The sequence below is a fragment of the Macaca mulatta genome, chromosome 15 (assembly GCF_049350105.2).
Source record: "Macaca mulatta isolate MMU2019108-1 chromosome 15, T2T-MMU8v2.0, whole genome shotgun sequence".
Taxonomy (NCBI): Eukaryota; Metazoa; Chordata; class Mammalia; order Primates; family Cercopithecidae; genus Macaca; species Macaca mulatta.
Genome location: NC_133420.1, coordinates 56,949,075 through 56,967,407, shown reverse-complemented (window position 1 = coordinate 56,967,407; position 18,333 = coordinate 56,949,075). Strand labels below are relative to the sequence as shown.

General features: G+C 41.8%; 1 protein-coding gene across 1 annotated transcript; it reads right to left on the bottom strand.

Annotated features, from left to right (window-relative positions):
• Window positions 1-2,935: 2,935 nt before the first annotated feature.
• ALDOB (aldolase, fructose-bisphosphate B) lies at window positions 2,936-17,765 on the bottom strand. The gene is made up of 9 exons (XM_015117192.3): window positions 17,552-17,765; window positions 12,307-12,428; window positions 11,285-11,496; window positions 9,991-10,045; window positions 9,005-9,165; window positions 8,081-8,164; window positions 7,019-7,193; window positions 6,409-6,608; window positions 2,936-3,466 (listed from the first exon to the last, which is right to left on the bottom strand). Exons 2-9 carry the CDS (start codon window positions 12,416-12,418, stop codon window positions 3,371-3,373), a joined length of 1,095 nt encoding a protein of 364 aa, XP_014972678.1. The 5' UTR covers window positions 12,419-12,428; window positions 17,552-17,765; the 3' UTR covers window positions 2,936-3,370.
• Between the last annotated feature and the right edge of the window lie 568 nt (window positions 17,766-18,333).

Here is an 18,333-nt window from a genome sequence, read left to right as displayed (position 1 = left end):
GGCAGCTGGAGTATTTCATTCCAGGAGGGCTAAATCAGATGATCTGGAACTCCCATTTCTGCTTTGCCTAAAGCTCACTCCAAGATTTCTGCAAGTTTCTAGAAGCTTATCTTCTCACTGTCACGATTGTTTTTTGTTTCTCCTAAATTAATTCACATTATGAATCATTACGAATCATCTCAGTATCTTGTTTTTATAAAGCATGATGTATGTAGACTCAAATGAGAAACTCAGTTTTTCCTCACAAGAAGACAGTATCTTTAGATTGCTTAATAATAGTTATCCTCCTTCTCAAAAGCTCGTCACCTCCTCACAATTACATATTGCCCTAGCTTCTTTCCTGCCTCCTCCTTTTCCTTCCTTTCTCATTTCTTCCTCTCTTCCCTCATTTTCTTTTTTTTTTTTTTTTTTTTTTTTTTTTTTGAGACAGAGTCTCGCTCTGCCGCCCAGGCTGGAGTGCAGTGGCCAGATCTCAGCTCACTGCAAGCTCCGCCTCCCGGGTTCACACCATTCTCCTGCCTCAGCCTCCCGAGTAGCTGGGACTACAGGCGCCCGCCACCGCGCCCGGCTAGTTTTTTGTATTTTTTAGTAGAGACAGGGTTTCACCGTGTTAGCCAGGATGGTCTCGATCTCCTGACCTCGTGATCCGCCCGTCTCGGCCTCCCAAAGTGCTGGGATTACAGGCTTGAGCCACCGCGCCCGGCCTTCTTCCCTCATTTTCTTGCTCATTCCTTTCCTTCTTTCTCTCTTCCCTCTTCAGAGCAAAAACAAATTCCTCTTTTTATTTTTTCCAGAACTTAGTCATTTGTGTGTTTGTGTGGCCTTAGCTCTTGATAGCTTCAAAATGTCATCTTCTCCCAGTGACTTATGAATGTATTTTCTTACATACAGGCAGTATCCTGTGTGTGAGTTCCCTTCTTTTGCTTTCCTGTGATGTCCAACCTGAATGTCATCTCCCTTTCCTACACCCAGACATCTGATTCTACACCCTGACTCTCCTTCCCACTTACCAACCCCCAGTCAATGGTTTGTGTGTTTCTTGCTTAGCTATTTAAGCTTAATTGTCTGGTGTGCCCTAAAGCTGAAATTTCTCTATTTTTCGTGTCTAGTACCAGGTTTTAGTTTTAGTAGGTGTTTAATAACTACTAAAATAAATCTGACAAAGTAACCAAAGCTGGAAAGCCACTAAATACTCACTCAGAAATCACAGCGAAATTGAAGTCTGTAGCCTTGTAAAACACTTGTCTGCATATTACCCTGAAAGGAGGAAATTACTGGGATTGAGATTTCAAAGACAACTGTAGTCCTTTAGTAGGGAAAATATATCAGATGATAGCCAGGAAAATGCATTATATAAATCCTCATTCCCAGTAAAATGTAATTCAGCCTTGACCAAAATATACAAGTAACTCATCCTTGATTATCAATTCATGCTTAACTGATAAGAATCTAAGAGGTTTCTTTAGATACCTCTTAAAATATCTAAAGAATTTAGGAATGCTGAGTAAGATCTAGATAAAAATTATCTGGAAGAAAAGCTTTGTCTCACAAGGTATTACCTACCAGCTTTTAGGACAGCTTGGCACATAGTAGGACATGAAATGCTTGATGATTGACTGAAATGTACAAGGAGAAACGTACAAGACCTACGCCACGGGTGGCAGAGATATTGAACACAGCCTGTCGCCTTGCCCTGTAAGATCTCTGGCTGTGTGTCCATTTTATGAGCAAGAGACCTGAATTTAGAAGACCTGAATTTTAATCTCTCTGCTCTACCATAAATGTTTGACCCTCAGTAAGTAATTTTACTTCTCTGGGCTTTGTTTTATCATCTGTAAAATGAAAACCGTGGGCTTAATAGATCTCTAATATAGGCTTGAGTTGCTTGTATGAATATAGTTGTTTTTAGAAAAGTAATGACAAGTACATGGAAATAAAATTCAAATACTGTAGAGGGAAGGTAATAAGGAAAAGTCATCTCTCCTGTGCCCCCACTCCCAGGTCTCTCTCCTTAAGAGTAAGCCCCTTTGGCTAATTCTGTCTTATTCCTCTAAATAATATGTTAAGCCTCTGTTACTTCATTTGTTAATCTATACAATACCATTTGTCTTTGTATTATTCAAGGTAAGAAATTTAGCATACTATCATATTTTAATTTTAGATATACATTTTAATGATTTATATCCTTTTCCTTTATTACTTAAATAGAATTAAAGCACTATTTCTTAACCCATCAGTTTTAAGTAGTATTCCTGACTCTCTTTGCTTTCCTCCACTTCTTCTCCCCCTTGTATTTCCCAGCTTCTGTCAGTTAAATCATTACTTTTACACTGTCCAAAGGCATAATATTTAAATTCTCTTTTATAACTCTGATTGTCTTAAGTGCTTTAACTGTAGGTTAATTCTGAAAATTGAAAGTCAATACAGTATCATTATGTGAATATTATTTACTGCAAAACTACAAAATGTACCTGGACATGCAGATGACAAGGTAGTCCTGTTTCACCAAATCTGGGCCACTTGAAGAGGAATGCTCCAAGCATTGAAGTCACATGAATTATCTTATTACACTCCACAAGTTGCTCAAAATCATTCTACATTTTTAGCTGTCTTTGTATTGTGAATGGCTTTAAATTTTCAAATACCCTCAAACTTGAAATTTAGATTGGTAGTTCTCAAACTTGACTGTACATTGGAATCAGAGGGAACTTTAAGAAATCTAATAGAGGATCCTAGGTCTAGAGTTTCCGATTTAATTGAGCTGGGGTGTGGCCTGAGCATCTGAGTTTTTAAAATTTTGCGACTTGATTCCAATGAATAGCCAGAGTTGAAGACCTTTACTGTTGAAACCCAGTCATGTCTAGAAGAGTCAAAAGTAATGAAATACACTGAGTCTTTGGACAACAAGAGCAGAAAAGTGAAACCCGATAGCAGCTGAAGGTTTATAGAATATTTATTTCTTTTTTGGTTGCAGCTATCTGCTTCCCAACCTACCACTGCTAAGACTGTTTCATAAGATGAACTTCTCTACACTCAGCTAATGAGGTGTTTCAATCAGCAGTTGTTCTTTGGATGAGAAGCCGATACTGTTTTAAAGCCTATTATTTTCTTGGGTGGGTATTCTGGAGCATGGGGAGCTGAAAGTGTTGCAAGGAAACTGCTGTGTGAAATTTGATTAGATCCTTGGTATTCATTTTTATGTTTCAATAACTGATTTGTTTTTTCTCCCCATTGTACTTAAGATTTAATATCTGTTGTATTTCCAGCAGTTCAAATCTAATTGTGTCGAATTTCCAGGATTGGAGGAAAAGTTGCTCCCATTCAACCCTCCTACTAGAAGTGCTGGAGCTAGGCTGGCGAGCATTGGACCCTAGTAGGTGTAGCAGGCTGTGAAGAGCGACTGGGTGGAAGCAGCCCCGGAAGAGCCTGTGTGAATGTACTGTCCTTTGGCCGCCTGGCAGTTAGCCTAGAAGACAAATATGAGAAAGGAGACGAGTTAGAGTAAATGTGACCCCACCTTGACCCTGTCTACTTCTCATGGGAAACCAGCCAAACCTTCACTCAGATTTTCTTCTTTTTAACAGCGATGTTGCTGAATATTGCTGCTGACACCATCCCCTTCTATCAAGTGTCTCCCCTTTTTATCCCAGTTTTCTGAGCATTTCTTTGGTAAGGTTGAGGTTTGTGTCAGTTACTGGGGAAATCTCTGTTCAGTACCAACAATATTGCAGCAACAGTACTGGAAACTGAAGTTGAGAAATTTCTCACTAGTATAGTACACTATACCAAAAGAAAAACATGTTTATTTTTAAAATATTTCCATTTTTGACCTATATTGGTCTAGAAGAATATGTAATTTTTATTTAGTTGTTATCATAGTATCATTTGCTTTCCTGTATACACTCCAGTTAAAGATAAATTCAGAATTATGAAACTTATGATAATATTTGAATGTCACTCAGTGGTACCACTTCTTCCAGTCAGTGTTGCTATTGTCTGTTGTCTCCAGGACTTATTTCTACATTTTACATCAATGGTTCTCCAAGTGTGTTTCATGGTCTACCAGCATCCCTTAGGAACATGTTAGAAATAGAAATTCCCTGGCCTTACCCCAGACCTACTGAATTAGAAACTCAGTGGGTGAGACCCATAACCTGCATTTTTAACAAGCGCTTCAAGTGAGGGTCGGGGAAATGAAAAGAGGTTGCTAATGGGTACAAAAATACAGTTAGAGAGAAGGAATAAGTTCTAGTGTTCGATAGAACAGTAAGGTGATTATAGTAAACGATGATTTATTACATATTTTAAAATAGCTAGAAGAGAAGATTTGGAATGTTCCCAACTCAAATAAATAATAAATATTTGGAGTGAATACCCTAATTATCCTGATTTGATCATTAAACATTTTATGCATATATAAAAAATCACAGATGCCCCATAAATGTATACAATTATTATGTGTAAATATAAAAGATTACAACAAAACCAAGTCCTTCAAGTGATTCAGATCCACACTGGAGCTTGGGAAGCACCATCCTTGATGATAAACTCAGCTTCCCTTCTTCTGTGTGGATGTCCTTATGACCTGCGCTTTCACAATCCCTCCATCATGTGAGCTAGGTCTCCTCAATCCATCAGCCATGCAGCAGCACCGCTGCACTCTGCTTTCCACAGTCAAGGTAAAACACTACTTTGAAAATCTCATACCTCTCTTATGCCTGTGAGATGATTATTGAGCTTCCCTGGGGCCTTCCTTCCCTTTAGGGCCTCATCACCACACTTCTGACTACTCTTGGTTCCTTGCCTGGCTTCCTCTATGGTCAGCAAGCTAACAGAGGCTATTGGTAAAGTTTGTCACTATTCTATCTTCCTATTAAACTTTCACTCTTCTACCCTGCTATTTTGCATTCAGGTTTATCTGAATCTTCCTGCATGCTTTAGACAGCTGTTAGGAAAATTCCGGAATGAAGCTACCACACATTCACTCTTATTTCAGCTGCACCTTACCTGATGCTTGACCATGTCTGGCCATAATGTGTGATCAATTTCCTAACAAGTTCCTTTAACTGCTTTTCTACCCTTTCCGACTGTCAGTATTGAAATTTCCATTTCTTCATCATTCTCAGCAGATACCCTCAACTGTAATCAGTCATCAACTGCTACATCTCTTGACTTATATAGAGCTGATTCCAACCATATTCTCTTTTCTGCCTCTTCCCTCCTTTTTGTCTTACACCAGCTGTGCCACCTATGCTTAATATTGAGTCTCATGCAGTCCTGCTCCTCTGAGTTCGTCTCCACTCAATTATCCCCACTCTCCTCATCTTTACTGTCTCCTCTGGCTCCTCTTTCTTTACATTTAAGCATGCAAAGCTCTCTCCTATTTGGCTAAACTCCAAGCTTCCTGGAGGACATGGCTATGTCTGATTTGTTCCCCCCAGTTCTCGGCTCATAAAGGGTATTTTTTAAATTTTGGTTATTATTTGAATAAAAACTTCGTTGGTCCCCATTTCTCCTGGCAACCTTTCTGGGTCTTTTTCTGAAAAGCTTCTTGAATGGGCACCTTCCCTTTCCTCTTTATTGAAGCTGTTTCAGTGAGGGTCACTGATATGCTCCTAAATGCCTATCTCAGTGTCTTTTCTTGACCTTTGTTTTGAATCTCTCTATAGCATGTTATTATTAGCCCTTTGAAATTCTTTACTTGGCTGGGTGCGGTGGCTCACGTCTGTAATCTCAGCACTTTGGGAGGTTGAGGCGGGCAGATCACCTGAGGTCAGGAGTTTGAGACCAGCATGGCCGACATGGTGAAACCCCGTCTCTACTAAAAAATACAGAAATTAGCCAGATATGGTGGTGCCTGCCTGTAGTCCCAGCTGCTCAGGAGGCTGAGGCAGAAGAATGGCTTGAATCTACGAGGTGGAGGTTGCAGCGAGCTGAGATTGTGCCACTGTACTCCAGCCTGGGTGACAGAGTAACACTCCATCTCAAAACAAACAAACAAACACGAAAGAAAGAAAAATAAATTCTTCACTTTTTGTTCCCAGAATGCTTGGTTCACCCTACGATATAATTGCTGCTTTTCTTGGTTGCTTCTCTTCTTCATCTTCCCAAAGTAAAAAGTATCCTAGATTCAGTTCTTGATCCTCTTATCTCCTTCTCTCTGAAGTGTTTCTGTTGAAATTGTCCTTCAGTCTCCTCTCATCAACTATACTACCAGTGTGGATAATTCAAAACTCTCTCTAGCCTCAATCCTCATACTGACCTCTACTGCCACATTTTCAAATGCCTAATAGACACTAATAGAAGTAGATACCTTCTTGGCCTGAAGAAAACAATGCTTCTCCATGTCAGAAAGTCAAGCCCCAAATGTGAACACCATCAAGTAGATAAGAGGTAGCAGCATCTTACCACAGCCCGCTTCATAAAAGCCTCCTGGGTTGCCTCCTTGTTTGCAGCTTTGCCACCCCAGGCAGCCAGTGCACTGGCCTGCAGGGCCCGTCCATAAGAGAAACTTAGTTTCCAGGGCTTTGGTAGAGGGCAAAGGTTGATAGCATTGAGGTTGAGAGTAGCATCCTCTTCACTCATGCCACCAGACAAAAAGCAGATGCCTGGTAGGAGAGAAGCCATTTCACTCTATTAGTCCCACCTTATGTACCCTGCTTGAGAAAGCAAGCAATGAACCTACCAGAAAAGCAATGTCTCAGTCTTTTCTCTGCTTAATTTGCCTGAACCGGGTCAGAGAAATCAGTTTGCTTCTGCTGAAGCTAGTTGGGCTAGAGAGAAGAGTTTGAAATACATAAGGAAGGCAGGGAAATGTTGAAGAAATACATGGATTGTGGGCATCTAGGCAGACTTGGGATGCTTGGTATTCTGAAGTGTGAGGAGAAGTGCTGGCTGCCTGTGAGATAACAGAGGTTTGTTTCATGAATAGAAGCAGATTTCTGGACAAACATGAAGCTTGTAGCTCTCCAAAGAATGAGAGCTAAGACCTTGAGTTAGAGAAGAAAGAAGGCCTTACCAGGAACAGCTGCAGGAACGGTGCGGTGGAGAGCTGTTACGGTGGCCATAGCCACTTGCTCTGGAGTATACTTCTTGGTGCAGGCGTGTCCAGCAGTCACCATGTTGGGCTTTAGCAGGGTGCCCTCCAGGTAAACATGATGGTCATTCAGGGCCTTGTAGACAGCAGCCAGGACCTGAAAGACAAGAGGTCCCACCAGGTGAAACTCAAAGCTAGAGGCAGGATGAAGGAATTCTCATTTGCTGCTTGGTAAAAGCTTCTGAGCCAGCCTCCAGGCCTCATCAGACCAATGTGTTGCAATCCATAGCCACTGAGCACAACCAAACTGGCCTGTCTTCATCACCCCTAATCTAGCTTCTCATTCACTGCATGAATGACGGGCATGGCTCTGCTTCCTAGAAGCCCTTCATTCCTTTCTTTCTATTACTCCCATGGTCAATGTCATTCCTTATTGAGACTGCATTGCTTCAGTTATTTGGGGTCATCTAAACAGGCCTCCACTGTCCATGTTTACAGAAGCTGAGTAGTCATATAAGCATACATTTTAGAGGCGCAAGTGCTTTTAGATTGCATTTCAGTGCACATAATTTTCCAAGTAGGGAAACTAAGGTCAGATGACATTATGACTCTCCTACTTTCTCACAGTGTGTGAATAGAACCACCCTCTTTCAGATATACTGTGGCTAATTTAGAAATTCGGATGGAATAAAGTACTCTCTAATTACATCTTCTCATTTGAGCCATGTGTCTTATTTTAAAATTTCTTTGTGTACATGTAATTGAATTGAAGTCAAAAGAGATAATATGACTTGCCCAAGATCCCACAAGTGGAAACGCGGATCCTCCCACGCAAGTTTTGGTACTGCAACTCCTGTGCTTTTTCTATATGGAGCATACCATGTACCAAAAAAGTGAAGGGCTGACGAGCACCTCCCTACCTTCTCAATGCTATCCATCCTAAAGACTACTTCAAATATAACAGCTGTTATATGTTAAGTAACAGCTGTTACCTAAAACTAAGATTTTTCAGCTAGAATTGGGAACTTCTTATTTAAAACTTACCTTCTCAGTAACATACTGGCAGTGTTCCAGGTCATGGTCTCCATCAGGAATTACCTCTGGTTCAACAATAGGTACCAGTCCATTCTAAAAAGGAAAATCAGGGAAGCAAAAGTGAAGCTGTGCTCACTGTTATCCTTTCCTTAGGAGGAGATTCAACAGTTGCAATTGGTATAAATTGAAGCCATTATGGAGAAATACTATATAGGTGACTTAAGGGCAGTAGAATTTTTCAGAATGGGGTAAAAACTAAATACAAAACCATAATTTCTGTATCTCTTTCTAGAGACTATTCTAGGTGCCTCAGAACCTAGCTACTGCCTTTTTAGGGCATCTAAGCATAAATCATTAAGAAAGATGTCTCTAAGGTGGGTTAGTGAGGAAATTCAAGCAGTGTTTATAGTTCTAATTGGGAATCCCAGCTGTCTACAACTCTAGTAACCCCAACATAGTACTCACAGAAGAAAATCAAACTTAACTTGGACCCAGAGACATTTTAGTATGTGTTGAAAACTTTAGCATCTGGTCACCATCCTCCATGGAATTATTTGGATTGGAACTCGGTCAGAGCTGTCACTCTTCAGCTAGGAATCTAAGAGGATCATGTCTTGGATGTTACGGAGAATAGACAACCAAGTTCCCTGGCCTCAAAAGCCCGATCACTTATAAGACAGCTTTTGGAACTTTGACAGAGGGCAGCAGTTGATGACATTATCCTTTGAACTCAGCTTAGTTGGACTCCTACTGGCTTCTGGAACCAAATCTCTCCCTACCACAGTTGGCTATAGCAACCGTTGTGAAAAATGCCACTAGGATATACTGGTGACGGAAAAGGAGGTCCATGTGTAGTTACAGTATAATAGAAAAGAAAAGCTCTGAAGAAAACTCTAGCCTACTGTTTTTCAGCCCAAGGGGAAGGCAGAGCACCTGCTGACAGATGCTGGCGTAGCGAGCCAGGGCGTTGGCGTTTTCCTGGATAGCGAGGCTGGATGGACACTGGTCGGCAATCCTCAGCACAGCACGCCATTTCCCAAAGTCAACGCCATCTTTCTTGTACTGAGCACAGCGCTCTGAGAGGCCATCAAGCCCTGCAAGTCACAAAAGAGAGAAAGGCTTCTTCACACCTTTATACCAGATCCATGGGGTCTCTCATAAAGTGAAGGAGTTCTCCCTTGGCTAAGCTTTCACTCCACTGAGCTTGAGGACTGAAAACAGCCAAGCATATCAGCATTAATCACAACACTGAACCACGAGACCTAGATTTAATAAATAGTGTTTTGATATACATACTATCTACTCCATATCTAGATAGAAGAAACCAATAGTTAATATGATACTCATTTTACAAATGTGGAAACTGAGGCTCCTAATGGTTAAGCGACTTTACCAAGTTTGAGTTTGAACTGTTGAAGAGTGACAGAGCTGGGATTCAAATTCTGCTTAGATAACACAATGTTGTGAGTTAATGCTTGTCTACATGGGCAGAAGTACCTTGCAAAATTATCTAGGTAGCATGTGATAGAACCAGGATTCAAACCCAGGTGTGTCTGACCTCAAAGTGTGGGGCCTTTCCACTCTACTGCTGCTAAATATTTTTATAAAAGTAATACTTCCAGGTGCAGAGTTTAATCTTCTTTGTCCAAGGGACTGTGGTAAACACCTTATATACATTGTGTAAATTAATCCCCACAACAGTTACTCCATTTCGAGATAGGAGAACTGAGGGTCAGAATATTTCAGTGACTGGCCCAAGGTCACAGTTGTTAAATGGAGGAGCTGGTATTGAAAATCAGGTATGTGTGGCTCGAAGACCAGTGTAATAGTTGTGTTTTGTTTTCCCTTGCTTCCTTCTTTACTTGCCTTCATTTCTAGCTTACACTGGCATGATTCATCTCAGTGGGCAATATCCTTACCTTGAATGGTGGTTTCTTTGTTTGTTCCTGCAAGGGGAGCACCTCCTTGGTCTAACTGTGGATACAAATAATTAACAAATAATTAACAGGTGTCAGATGTCAGGAAAACACAAGCAGAACTCTTGGAACTAACTAATAGTTTGCATCTTTTACAGACCAAGGAGTTGAATTAGGAAAGTGTATTAGTCATTGTGGGGGACCCAGTTCAGTCCATAGCAGAAGGGAAGTTACCTGGAAGGTACAATGTGAGAGTGTCTACCCTAACATTTATTGAGCACCTGTGTACACCAGGTATTGTGTTAGTACAGGAGGTAAAGAGAATTAAGGATACAACCTCTACTCTCTGCATAGCAAAAGTCAAAGTCATGAGCTCGAGAATTAGCCTAAACTGGCTCTGACCTTGCCTTGCTGTGTGGGCAAGTTATGTTACTCTTCGTATTTCAGTTTTCTCACTTCATCTCTAAATAAGGGTGATAATTGAGTCTACTACCAGAAGTTATGAGAATTAAATGAGTTCTTGGAATGGTAAACACTCTTATTCAATGGATATTAGTTTTCACTTTTGAGAAGTTTATGCACTATTGGAAAACCTAGTTGTAAGATAGAATAGTAAATGCTTTAATAATTATAACAGTTACCATTAAGTGAATAATTATGCAATATAAACTTTTTCTTTTTTTTCTTTTCTTTTTCTTTTTTTTTTTTTTTTTTGAGACAGGGTCTCACTCTGCCATCCAGACTGGATTGCAGTGGTATGACCACAGCTCACTCCAACCTCAACCTCCAGCGCTCAGGTGATCAATGTTTCCACCTCAGCCTCCTGAGTAGCTGGGACTACAGGCATGCACCAATACACCTGGCTACTATTTTTTATTTTTAGTAGAGACAAGGTCTCGCTGTGTTGCTCAGTCTGGTCTCAAACTCATGAGCTCAAGCGACCCTCTTGCCTTTGGCTTCCAAAGTACTGGGATTACAGCCGTAAGCAACCATGTCCAGCCTAGAAACTTTTAGTCATTTCATCCCTGTAAGAACATCATGAGGTAGCTTCCCATTTTAAGAAATGAGATTGAGATGCAAAGAGATTAAGAATGTGTAGAAAACTTGAGTGAAAGAAGAGGGCACTGGAGGAAAAATCTAGAAGAAGATCTGGTTCTCTGTGGGAAGATGATGATGGAAAAAGGTGAGAAGAGAAATTAGATGAGGAGAATGTTCAGAGTGTTGGCCCCACTCTTGCCAGTGTACTGGGAGTTTGCCTAGGACAAAGCAGACGTGAGGTGTGAATGGAGGTGTTCACCTTGATTCCCACCACGATCCCCTTTTCCTTGAGGATGTTTCTGAACAGCTTTCCCTGGCTGTCCTTCTGGTAGAGGGTCTCATGGAAAAGGATCACACCCCCGATGCTCTGGTTGATGGAACTGTCCACAGAGAAGAGGATTTCTCGGAACTGCCGGCGGTTCTCTTCGGTGTTTTCCACCTTGATCCTCTGCAGGCGGTTCCCCATGGTACCTATGGTGGGAGGGCCGAGGGCAGCATAAGGAGCAAGCCAGGGCTTTCCTGTCAGCCTTCTCCACATCATCTCAGAGACCCTCACCACGGTGGAAAGCAAGACTCCCTTTCTTTTTTCAGATAGTCAAAGTTCTTGCCTCAATTTTTTGTGTTCCAGGGAGAAGACCCTGGTTGCTATCAGGTTGCTGGTTAGGGAGTGTGTGGGCTGGGCGTATAGAGGTCAGGGTGGAAGCCACCATCAGGTCCAGGTGGATATGTAAGGCCCTCAGGCCTCTTTAGCCTCCCTGTTCCAGTCCTCAGTCTCTCTGGATGTACATACAGAAGGAGGGATGGGGCACGCTCTTGATTCTCAGGGTTCTGTCGTTTTATGGCAGATTGTGCCACTCTGCCACAGCTTTCCCTTGTGTCATCCTGAGTTTCTCCCATCCATAAGCCCTGTCCTATTCCAGATGCAGATACTTTCCTGCCCTTCCTGACTGGACTGACTTTAAACTGACTTCTCACTAGCAGCAGATGCCTGTGTATCTGACTTTGCACTAGTTACTAGGTTTCTGGCCTTACTACAAGGCTGGATTCAAATGACCCCTGGCAAAGGTCCTTAAAATGAAGGGCTTCAGCCTCTTTCCTTGGCTTTCAGGAATGTGCCTACTACTTACAGGACGCAAAAGTTCTATGCTTTCTGAGTCTTCTGCTCCCACTCCTGTGTACATAAACCTTTACTTCCATAAAGAATATGATTATCAAGCTGTTTTTGCTAAGTGTAGAAAAAATAATATGTTGTTATATGATGGGACTCCTTTTTACACTCACCTACAGATTCATCTGCAGCCAGGATCCCCTTTCCATTGGCAACAATGCTATGGGCAATTTCTGAGAGCTCCTTCTTCTGCTCCTGGGTGAGGGCTGGAAATCGGTGGGCCATCGCGACAGGTCTGGAAAAGAGTGTAGGAGAGTTGTGCACAGAACCATGGGTGGCTCGGATGGATGCATGATCAAGACAGTTGGGGGTGCAGACATGCTATGCAGACTGCTGTGACACCTCTGGCCCATTTCCACAGCTGGATAAACAAATGAGGTGTGTTTTTCCCCCGTCACTTATTAGTTGCAATTAGCCACAATGAATGAAGGTGGGATGCTGAATGTTCATGGTGATCCTAGACAGAATGCTTTCCAGGAGACCTTTGGAATCACTAATTCAAACACTGAACGAACTAATTAGTGACCCACTAAAATACGACTAATAGAGGGAACTGCAGTAATGGACTGTCTCTCTGTTCTGTGGACTCCTGGTGCCACTGTATTTCCATAATGGCTTGAGGCTAGGACAATGACACTCTTGGCCTCTGCAGTTATCCTCCACTTTGCTCTGTTAGTCTGTAGTTCCAACAGATTATTCTCCAGGCAACAAGCTTGAAAGGATAAATCTATACATAGTCTTGAAGCTAAGTTCCCTTTGGCCTCGGACTACAGAGAGTTGGGTGCAAGTTTCTTTTTCCTTATATTCAACCATCTATGAAACCCCTTGGGGCAGACCAGAGAGGATGTTTCCTAAGTGCCTCTGGGCTCAGGTTTCTCACTGCCTATGGGGATGCTAAAGTTGTATGGCAGTCCCTGCTCCGGCTTCACTGCTTTAGCAAGGGGAGACTCTGGCTTGAAGACCCCCTAACCAAGCAGCCTCCATACTGGTGGTGCTCTGAAGGGGATTGTTGCCCCTGTTTGGCTGCCACTTTGGGTTAATCTTGAAAATGCAAACTCAAAGAGCCCTCACTTTGGGTGTTACAAAGAGTGCTTTTTGCATAGGTTGGGCTACCAAAGGAAAAGTGGTAGTGAAGATTATCTTGGGTACCTTCCTATCCAATCCCCGGGTCTCCTCCTTTCTCTCATCTTCTCTCCCTCCAATACACTCAGCACGGGGTGGATGCTCCATGTCTACATATTACTTCCTGGAAGCCCAGGGACACCTCAGGTCTCATTTGATCCACTGGCAATGAGGTAATTATAGCAGGTATTATCTTCATTAATTAATGAGCAAACTAAGACTTAGAGAAGCTAACTGACTTGTTCAAGGTCCCAGCTAGGATGAAGCAGAGTCCCTATCCAGTCCTATCCTCATGACAAATATACTTCTCTACACTTTCTACATCCCTTTGGGGTAGGCTGTCAGTACTCTGTCCCTTGATATAAAGAGTCAGTGGCCATTGAGCTAATTCATGAGAAGGTATAACTGATGACCTCGTTGTTGCCTCTCCATTTCAACAGAGGTTCTTTTTTTTTTTTTTTTTGAGACGGAGTCTTGCTCTGTCACCCAGGCTGGAGTGCAGTGGCTGGATCTCAGCTCACTGCAAGCTCTGCCTCGCAGGTTTATGCCATTCTCCTGCCTCAGCCTCCCGAGTAGCTGGGACTACAGGTGCCTGCCACCTCGTCCAGCTAGTTTTTTGTATTTTTTAGTAGATATGGGGTTTCACCGAGTTAGCCAGGATGGTCTCGATCTCCTGACCTCGTGATCCACCCATCTCGGCCTCCCAAAGTGCTGGGATTACAGGCTTGAGCCACCGCGCCCGGCCTCAACAGAGGTTCTTTTCTTAACCCAAAAGAATGAAACTGCAGTGCTGTTACTGGGGTAATAGGACAAGCTAGTGGGCAAGAATTTCTAGAGAAGGTGACCTTCCAAGGCCCATTACGTTCCAGCCGCCAGCAGAGCATCTTTGCCCTGTTTATATATTAGTCTCTAATATTGGAGTAAAAGATTTTTAGCTTTGGACCTGGCCTCCAGATCATCATGCTGAAAAAAGCCAACTTGGGGGTGATCTTCAGAGCAAGGTGCAAACTTTCACTCTCAGTTTAGGCATTTGCACAAAGGAGTTGACAATTACCAAAAAGGAAAGATGTTTTCTTAATGAAACAAAAGGAAAAATCAGCCCAATAATAATAATAACAAGTGATCATGTATTGTCAAGCACTCTGCTAATGTCTTTACATGCACTATATAATTTTTCTTCAAAATAATCCCAGAAGGTGGTTGGGCTCTTTTTCCCTCCCATTTAATAGATTAGGAAAGAATATACGAGAGTGTAAATTACTTGTCCAAGGACAAATAGCTAATAAGGCATCAAGTTGAGATAAGTGGCGGCACTCCTTTCCATTCAAGGGAAAGAGTGAGTTTGATGGAAAAAAAATGGCCTTTGGATGATTCCTAACATCCTTGATGACGCCCCAGAGTACCTTAGGCTGTGGGTGATTACACCGTGGACATTACTTATTCATAAACATCTGACACATTCATGTAGAGGCTTGCTGCTAGTAGATCAGACAGACCTAGGTTTAAGAACCATCTCTGCCTAATCTAACTGGAACCTCGGGCAAGTCAGGCAGCTTCCTGAGTCTCAGTTCACTATGGATTAAATGGTGATAATCACTGTTCTGGTTGTCTCTTTGCCAGGTAATGAAAATACAAGCTGTGAACACCTTGCTCACTGTAGTTGCTCAAAATATGTTTGTTAAATTGCATGATACACATGACAAAGCTTTACAAAGCACTATAAAATGCAATGTATTACTAATTCTCTTTTTGTAATAAAAAAAAAAATCACCTAAGGGGCCTCTATGTTTCTATTTACTACCTATTTCCAAACTATTTTCTTCAATCTGGATGTGCTGACTCAACCAGAATAACAGTGAAAAGGTCAATTCAAACTAATACTGTTTACAGGGAGTTAAACTTCCACAGCGGGATTAAAGGTCTGTACCACGTTAGCACAAATGTCGCCTCTCTGTTAATCATAAAACAGGGTCACAGGCCAATGTTCACCACAGGGAGACAGGAGGCCAGCCTGGGATGGGCAATGACACGGAACAATTTCAGTATTCCTAAGCCTCTGCTCTCTGAGGTCTCAAGCCAACGTTTTTCAGTGTGATGGAAAGTTGTTCACATTATATTATTAAACGAAAAACAAGTTTCAGAGAAGCATGCAATATATACTATCCTCCTATTTTGTAATTAAAAAATGATATATACCCATACTGTGTGTATGTGTATGGAAAGAAAGAGTGACAACTCTGGAGTTACCTCTGAAGAATGCGGTTGGGTGGAGAGATTCTCACATTTCTTTTCTTTTTCTTTCTTTCTTTTTTGTTTTCTGAGACAGGATCTTGCTCTGTTGCCTAGCCTGGAGTGCATTGGCACGATCGTGACTCACTGAAGCCTCATCCTCCTGGGCTCAAGAGATCTTCCCACCTCAGACACCAAGCAGCTGAAAACTACAGGCACCTGCCACCATGCCCAGCTATTTTTTTCATTTTTTATTTTTGGTATAAACAAAGTCTTGCTATGTTTCCCAGGGTTTTCTTGAACTCCTGAGTTCATGTGATCCTCCCACCTTGGCCTCCCAAAGTGCTGGGATTACAGGCGTGAGCCACTGCACCCAGCCACATTTCATTTTATACATTTTTTTATCACACACTTTATTACATATGTGTAACAGGTAAAATGTATATAAATCTGGAGGAAAGTTGTACTAACAACAGAAGGAAACCACAGAAAAACAGAGCTACAAATGACCTCAGAGATATTTGTGTAAACCCTATCACTTTAGAGATGAGGAAACTGAAGCCAGAGAGACTGTCTGATGTGCCTTCTAAGTTGTGATGTTCTAGGATTGCAAGTTACATCCTACTGGCTTATGACTTGGAATTCTATTTCTAATCCTTCAGCAAAATAGCAGATAGAATCCTATAGTATGGTTCCTTCTACCTTCCTTGAAGACGTTCTGTGAAAACATAATTATTCGTAACATGGATATTTAATTCCTGGAGAAATAGAAGGCAGCAGAAAGTTCATTTGCTTCTCTGTGTACAAGACAAATGGATTTTTAAGGCAAATGTGAGGAGGCTTATTTATTGAAAGCCTGTGATTTCTAGGCATTGCATGCAGCACTTTTGTACATGATGCATAAAGATGCCCATAGCTTCATTATCCAGTCCAATGTCCCAGTGACAAGGACAGTCGGATGATCTAGGGCAGCCCTAGGACAGCCTGATTTCCAGTGCCCTTCAACACATGTGGAGCAGCCCAGAACAAGTCCTGAATGGTGCTCTTTCCTCTAAACTTGGACTGAAGACAAAGGACTTCTTAGATATTAACCTTTTCCCATTCCCTGCCCCAGTATCTTTGGCTCTAACATGGGCCTGGGTGCTACCCAGATGTGCCTTAGCTAAAGTGATGAATAGCAGGACAGCAGAGTTCAAGCTCTGGTGCATCCAAAATGAGCCCTAGGTAACTGTTGAAAGAGAACTTATTTTTTAAAAAGGCAACGTATTCTCACAAATGCCTATTTTTCAGAGAGTAGAGCAGATGTATCAAAAAACACAACTTTTTGATTCCTACTATCTTAAGCTGTAGGGTCTTCACAATCTCTGGGGCCAGCGCAAAATGTTCTGGAAAGTTTCAAACATGAAGGGTTTGGAAATTCATAATCAAATGACGACTATGCTCTGTGAAGTTTCCAACCCTGTTGCATTTCCTCATTTGAGCAGTGGGTGAAGGCAAAGGGTAAAACACTCCAAGAGTTTGTTTCTGTGACAAAGAAACTTCAGTGTCAGTACCAGTAGGTGGGGGAAGAGAATGTAGAAAATGACATAAGGCAGTTGAGATGTAAATAAATCACTAAAATAAGTAGTTGTTATGAAAAGAGAGTTGAGAGTTGAAATGAACAGGAATCTCAAAAACTGATTAGAACCTAACGATAGAAGTGTTCAAGTTGTTTTTCCTAGATCAGAGACTCACAAGGGCCTTATTCAGGTAACATACGTAACTGGCAATCAATCTTGGGCATTTTGCCACCTCTCAAAAAGCCAGGAAAGGTGTGAATGAGCATTTATGCTTAGAGAGAGGAAAACAAGCATTTCCCTCCAAGCAGAGCCATTACGTTTTCAGCCACCGTCAAGTTTTTCCCGAAAACAAAGGCAAACCAATCTTCCCTTCTATAAGCTTAGTGCTATTATTAACCCCTTATTCACTGGTGCAGTCCAAGTATACAATGGAAGCTTTTTTACTTACAGTTTGGGAGAGAAGAGTCCTCCTAGGTATCAAAAGCTGTGAGTGAGGCAGCAACTGCCAAATAAGACAGATCTTTGGTAACACACAATTTTTATAGACTTCTCATTAAAGTTGTTTTTTTTTTTTCCCCAACGTTTACCCTCCCCTTTCTACCTTGACCTAGTAGGGAGGTGTTTATTCAACACCTCCGATTGGCTCATAAACAACCAATCCTTGAAATCATGCCCATACACTCCTTATACTCACAGAATGTTAAAGCTGCAAGGAATGTCTTTAGACCATGGAGTTCCTAATATAGACTCTCCATTTCACAGATGAGGAAACTGAGGCAAGGAAGATTAGGAGATTCCCCTAAGTCATGCAGCTAGTCAATGACGGAGCTCTAGGGGCCATTAAATGATAGTAGGAAGGCTGTTAGTGTAGCTGTAACACTTACAGAACACATGAACTTGGTGAAAGTTTTTGGTTTTGTTTTTTACTTGTCTGAGCCTTTATTTTCTTTTCTGTAAAGTGGGATCTCGATTTCATAGTACCATTAAGTAAGTTTGTATAGTGTCTGTGTGCAGTAGGCATTCAAGAATCATTATTTTCAAATTAGGCAATCAATGCTATATATGTGTGTGTGTGTGTGTGTGTGTGTGTGTGTGTATATGTATTTGTTTGTTTGTTTGTTTTTGAGATGGAATCTTGCTCTGTTGCCCAGGCTGGAGTGCAGTGACAGGATCTTAGCTCATTGCAAGCTCCGCCTCCCGGGTTCACGCCATTCTCCTGCCTCAGCCTCC